At 37.3% G+C, this 6,491-nt stretch overlaps 1 protein-coding gene across 4 annotated transcripts in view; it reads right to left on the bottom strand.

Moving 5' to 3' along the window:
* Positions 1 to 891: 891 nt before the first annotated feature.
* Positions 892 to 6,491, bottom strand: part of EFR3A (EFR3 homolog A) — an 87,790-nt gene continuing 82,190 nt past the window's right edge. For 3 of the 4 annotated variants that reach the window (XM_044928843.2, XM_006079360.4, XM_006079362.4), the window contains one exon: positions 892 to 3,665. In XM_044928843.2, the coding sequence (XP_044784778.1) occupies positions 3,560 to 3,665 (106 nt within the window). In that variant the 3' untranslated portion in view covers positions 892 to 3,559. Of the gene's footprint in view, positions 3,666 to 6,211; positions 6,267 to 6,491 lie in introns of all 4 variants that reach the window. The other variant, XR_006545085.2, reaches the window with a different exon arrangement.

The raw sequence follows: 6,491 nt of genomic DNA, 5'->3' as shown, positions 1-6,491 counted from the left end.
AAATTTAAGTTTTCCAGTGGGAATGCCCTGATCTTCCTGCCACCAAAGCTACAGAATTATTGGTCGTCTTTGTCTTCTTTCCTATTACGATGAAAAACAGGGTTCCTTATCCGTATCAAAAGTTAATCCCTCCATGTCTCCTCTGCTCTGGGTTCAGTTACCCTATTGCCTTTTCCAGGACTTGATTCCTACAAATAGTTCCTTTTTATTTCAGATCAGTTTATCCCTGAATAGCAAATAAGACCCTCTGCATAGCAAATGCAAGGATCATTCATGATAAACAGACTGAGTGCCTACTCTGTGCCATGTAGGCATGACAGGATGAACCTCTTCTAAGTGATTCACTTACCCCTCAACAGATAACCTCTGAGGGGCAGAACCTAAGAGCTGCATTTTACAGACTTCAGAGCTCAAAGCTGAGCCACTTCCTGAAGGCCACTTGGCTAGGAAGTGGCAGTGTGGGATCTGAACCCAGAGCCTGGGCTCCCTGCTGCTGCACCGCACCCCTCAGGAAGACCCTGAAGCCCATGGGCTGTGGTGCACAGCTCCACGGGTGGCAGGAGAGCAGGCCAGGTGGCGGATGGTACTAGACCTATGCTTTTTGAGAGGAAGGCTTTGTGGGGTTAGACAGCAGAGGGGTGGGGCTGGAAATACAAACACGAAGACTGATGCAGACACGGCAACAGTGCTCTCCGGGCACACGCTGAGAGCTTCATCTCAGCCACATCTGACCACATCCGCAGCTACGGAGCTGATTTGTCCCACATACGTGAGGATGACTCCATCTGGCAACTTGATTTTTACTAAAGCACTTCATTCTTAATAGAATCCAAACAGTGGATTAGTTTAATAAATATGATAGCTATTATAAGAATGGCTATTATACAGAAGTTATTAGATTTTGTTTTATTGCTTACATATGAATTACAGTGAATTTTTACATTACAAAAAACTCAATTCATTACATTTAGTACATATATTGGCACAAATAAAACAAATTAGTCCCCCCCTTTTCAGACAGGCAGAAGAAAAATATTGTGAGGAAGTCAACTGCTGGTAAAGTACAGAATTAAGATTCTTAAAGAAAATGTATTCAGAAGTATTAAGGAAGAGAGTGTGTGTGTGTGTATTGTGTGTGTGTGTGTATTCAGGTTAATTCCAATGACTCTATATTAAGCAGACAATACAAGTATAGAAGGAACATTTAGATGTTAACTATTCAATGTCAAGGAAAAAAATGAATGATATAAGCAACAGTATACAGCAGAGAGAGAACGATGAACAGTTTTTATTGAGTTTTAAATATCTACAAAAATATAGCAGTACAGTGAACTTCAATACATCCTAAACGTTCAGTACCCAAACCGGCTATACTCAAATAGCACGCATACCTATGACCTGCACCATCTCCTGTCATCTCCTGGAAGGGATAGCAAGCCAAGGACAGGAATCCACATTTCTTACGAATTGTTAATGAGACCAGTTCGGTAATCTAGCATATACAGAAGTCTACTGTGATTTAAAAACAACTACAACAAGAAAATCCCCCCCCAAACCCAAATCAACTGTTTACAAACAGACCACAAGAAAAGTGTGATAAACATCAACTGAGATGGTTTTCCTCCACATGCTATACATGCATTTTTAAATCACAGAGAAACGTGAAATTGTGTCCAGCAAAGTTTGTTTTGCATGAGTGCAAATGAATATATATTTCCTTTTCTTATACTATTAAATTATATATATTTTTCATACAAAAGCACACAGTGTTAATCTATAAAATGACATCCAAGTGGATGATGATTGTTTTTGTATGTCCCCCTGCTTAGATTTTTGCACAATCAAAAGTTAATAGCTTTCTTTAAAAATACAGAAGAAAAAAAGGAAAAATAAAGAAAAACATAAAAACTGGCCTATTAAATGCTGAAGCGTTTTCGCCTGGTCAAGCCCTCAAGTTATAGTGGCAGCTGCAATGGAGCCATTCAAGCCCAGCGGCGGCCGCACTATTATTTGGAAAACAAAGTCTTGTTTCTCTACACTGAAGAAACCACCATGGATGCTTGACAGGTTTCAAAGACTAGAATCTTTTGCAAGATGTTTCAAGATGCTGTACTTTGGTTTAAATATTCAAAAAAATTTAGAGTATACTTGTTCTATCTTGTTTCTACTGAAAGCGCCCAAATAATCCTAAACAAAGTAATAACATGTCATTCTTCACTACGATTTTTTAAACAAATGCTAAAGCTAAAACTCAATTGTTTTTAGGGTCATAATCTGTGATATGTATACTGTTTGATGTAAAAAGGAATCAAAACCCTGAAAAGGTAGAATTATAAACAGACTATTTTATAAAAATGTCCTAAAATAACTTTATAAGAGCTGCAAAGAAAGTTGCTCATTTTTGCCGTGTGATGGAATTCACTAAAATGTACATAATTTTAAGAAAACACTATGTGTTTGTCAGCACATGTAATCCTGGTAGCTTATTAAATCAACACAAGCTTAAACCGACGATCTTTTAGCACACTTAACGGCTAAACCCATAGGCACTGTTTTCAAATGTAATATCATGAATCCTAAACAGAGATGCATACAAGCTACAGTTCAAATCTTACAAACTAAAACTCCATTTGGGGCATTTTTTTGACTATGAGGATTTAAAACAATGCACCATATAAAAATGTAAATTAATGTGCTCTCAAGAGAAATTAAAATGTACACACTCTTCACAGGTGAACTAGTAGCTGTTTTAAATGTCTTTTTTTCCTATACTAAATATATAGCTCATTTAATTAATGGAGCCACAGCAAAAATACTACTATAATTTCAAAGTATAGTCTGTAAACTAAATACATCTTATGATGTAAAAAATATTGCACAGTTTGGTACTCCAAGGGTAAGTTCTAAGACTCTAAGGAGAATGGTCAAACTTTTGGCAGAAAACACAGTATTACAAGAACTAGACACTTAGACATATGGGGATTTTGGGGTCATGTTCTAGGACTATTACTCAGTAGATGTCATGACCACAGACAAGTTGAGGAATGACAGTCACATATTGTTGAGGTGTATGACCAGAAGGATGCCGATCACAACATCCAAAACATGGGGACAAAAAGCCACAGGACAGTTCTGCAGCCCCACGATTAATATATTTGTATGTTTTTGCTTTTGCAGACAAAGAAAAACAAAAGCAGTTCTAATTTTAAGCAGTTGCGTAGATGTCTAAGAAATACACTAGACACTTCATACATCTTCAACTCTGGAAGGCTGAACTTTTTAATTATATGTTTGTGAAAGGTTTTAAATATACTATTTAACAATGAATTAATGTGAGACCAATATATGTTCAATTTTAAAAGCCAATAGGAACCTAAAAATAAAAAATTAACATGGCATAAACCCATCTTCAGAAGTACTCTATAAATCATACAGCTACAAAATTTCTAACCTGGTATGCCAAGCATTTGGTTAAAGATAAATTCCATCATAAAGTAAACCCTGAAAAGTCAGCTTGGCCCTAGTTTTTATGCTTTCTGCTGAGGTCTTCATGAGCCACTCAGTACACACACAGATCTGGAAACTTCATCTCGTAGACTGGGACAGACTGGTATTGGGCGTGCCCAGAAGTAATGGTCAGTGTTCCCGATGGGCTGGGAGGAGGACTGTAAGAGAAGAACCAGGCACTGTCAGCAGGCGTGTGGAAAAGCTGTTCACTTCACGCAGCATCCCCATCACCACCTGCCAACAGCAGGGTCACGTCTGCCGTCACAGGGGTCAGCGTGATGGAGTTGCGGGCCAGATGCAAGGTGGCATGGCGTAGAGATCACAGTGGAACTAAGCTGTTTTTAAGTTCTAAACTAGACATTCTCTGAATACGGTATATATAATTTTAACAATGGGATTACATCATATCCATTCATATAAGCTTGCTTTGTTTTTTGATGACTACAGCATGGTATTTCAATATATAGATATATTATGATTAATTTTGGAGAAGGCAATGGCAACCCACTCCAGTACTCTTGCCTGGAGAACCCCATGGACGGAGGAGCCTGGTAGGCTACAGTCCATGGGGTCGCTAAGAGTCGGACAAGACTGAGTGACTTCATGGGAAGACTGTACATTCATTTCCATTCTTCATTATTATAAATAATGCTGACAGGTCTATTCTTACATATACATAATTTTATCCTGTCTTCTTGGTTTATAGTCTTACACATAGAGTTTCTTGATCAAAGTAGATTCACAATTTTGAGATGGGTACACACTGTCAGAATCCCCACAATTCATTCTTTCAACATCTGGCTGCACCATCCTCTTTCACCACTACAAATACTGGGCATAATTGTTCTCTCTTGTTCTCATCTTTGGCACTCTGGTAGGCAAAAGGGAATTCATTCTTATTTTTATTTTCACATTTTGGGTTACTACTAATGGTACATACTTAGTATTCATTTTGTGTTTCTTTTAAAATGAATTCCCTATTTGAGTCTACTGCCTGTATTTCTACTCACATATTTTTCTCTTATCAATTTGGGAAACTGATCTTTTGTCATATGATACAAATGCTTTTCCTCAATTAGTTACTTAATTCTTATTTCTATCATAAAGATGACACTTTTCATCATTCAAAAAAGTTCCTTGGTGTCGTCAATCAATTTCTCCTTACTCCACGTGCTCACACATCTCTAACACTGACTGTGTTCTGATTCTCTGTCAATGAAGATTGGTGTCCCTTATTCCTGAATTTCATACGAAGGGTCCATATAGCCACAGAAAGGGTCAATACAAGATACACTCTTATGTCTGATTTGTTTTGCTTGATGCAGTTTTTAAGTTTACCCCCTAAATGTGTTCCTTTTCACTGCTGAGTAATATTTCACTGCATCAAGAGCACCACTATTTGTCTACTGTCTCTCCATTCTCCTGCTCATGGATATCTCGTAACTATGAAAAAAGCTGCTAAAACATTCTAACATTTTAATTTCTCTGGGTAAATACTGAGAAATGGGATTATAGGATCAAGCAGGTATATATTTAACTTCATAGGACACTGAAACTTCTTCAAAAGTTTTGCAGAGTACTTGTACCATTTTATACTCCTATGAGCAATATATGCAGGCTCTTCTATAATGTTCAATATACTATTAAGTTCATCCAATGACATTTTTTCTTTTTTTCAGATACTGTATCACCCAGTTCTTGAACTACAATTTGGTTCTTTTTCAGAGTTTCCAGTTCTCTCCTAAAATATACATTATGTTTTTCCTTTAAATTCTTTGATATGTGTGTGTTCTTTTAAGATCATTATCTACTAATTCCAATAACTGATCTGTGGGGCTGCTTATTCTTACTGTATTTTCCTGCTCCTTTGCATTTCTTGTAATTTTTTTTCCTTATTGTACTAAGGTCAAAATGAATGAAGGAACAATGGAAACTGAGGTATAATATTGCTTATTTTGTTTCTTTTCTCAAGAATATAAACTCGTTTCTCTATCTGGTAGTTGACTGCTGTTGTTTAGTTGCTAAGTCGTGTCTGACTCTTTGTGAGCCCATGGCCTGCAGCCCGTCAGGCTCCTCTGGGATTTCCCAGGCAAGAATACTGGAGTGGGTTGTCATTTCCTTCTCCAGGGGATCTTCCCGAACCAGGGATCGATTGCGTGTCTCCTGCATCAGCAGGTGGATTCTTTACCACTGAGCCACCAGGGAAGCCTATCTGGCAGTTACAATGTGGAAAATTAACAAGAGGAAATATATCAGATAGAAACTGAAAACCCTGAAGATACACTAAGAAGTCTGTTTCATTTCTTTGTATCATGTAAACTACCCAGAACTACTACTTCCTAACCAGGTGACCTTGGATAATTACCGAGCATCTATGTGAATCTGTTTCAACATTTGTAAAGTAAAAATAATCACTACATATTTTTAAAATGCGATGTAAATACTAAATAAAAGAATGCACTCAGAAGAGTGCATAGAATACCACAAGTTTTCAATAAATAACTAGTAGCAATAAGGTTTAATAAATGCAAATTATTATTAGTAGTTGCAGTACCAATGAAAAAGAGTTAGTCATAATACTTATTCTAAAATACTACACCCACATAGTTATGATAGTGGGATTAAATGTAACATAGAGGTTGCTAGCAATATTTCTTGTCAAGAACATGCGTTATAAATTTGAATTTCGATTATTTCCACTCACTAGCTGGATAAACTTCTGCAAGTTACTTTACTTCTCTAAGCCTCAGTGTCTTTACCTGGAAAATAAAAAAACACAGCATCTACCTAACTTTTCAGGACTGTGGTGAGGATTAGCAAAAACAATAGATACAAAGCAGGTAGATATTTACTATTAGAACTAACAGGCAACAAAGATGCTGTACACAGGGAATGTTGCCTGCCATTCGCATCCTACAAGGTCAAGCCATCAGCCACTGCCGGTTCCCACAATGGTGCACCGTTAAGGGGGATTCAGGATGGGG

The sequence above is a fragment of the Bubalus bubalis genome, chromosome 15, assembly GCF_019923935.1.
Source record: "Bubalus bubalis isolate 160015118507 breed Murrah chromosome 15, NDDB_SH_1, whole genome shotgun sequence".
Taxonomy (NCBI): Eukaryota; Metazoa; Chordata; class Mammalia; order Artiodactyla; family Bovidae; genus Bubalus; species Bubalus bubalis.
This window is presented reverse-complemented; position numbering and strand designations above follow the sequence as displayed.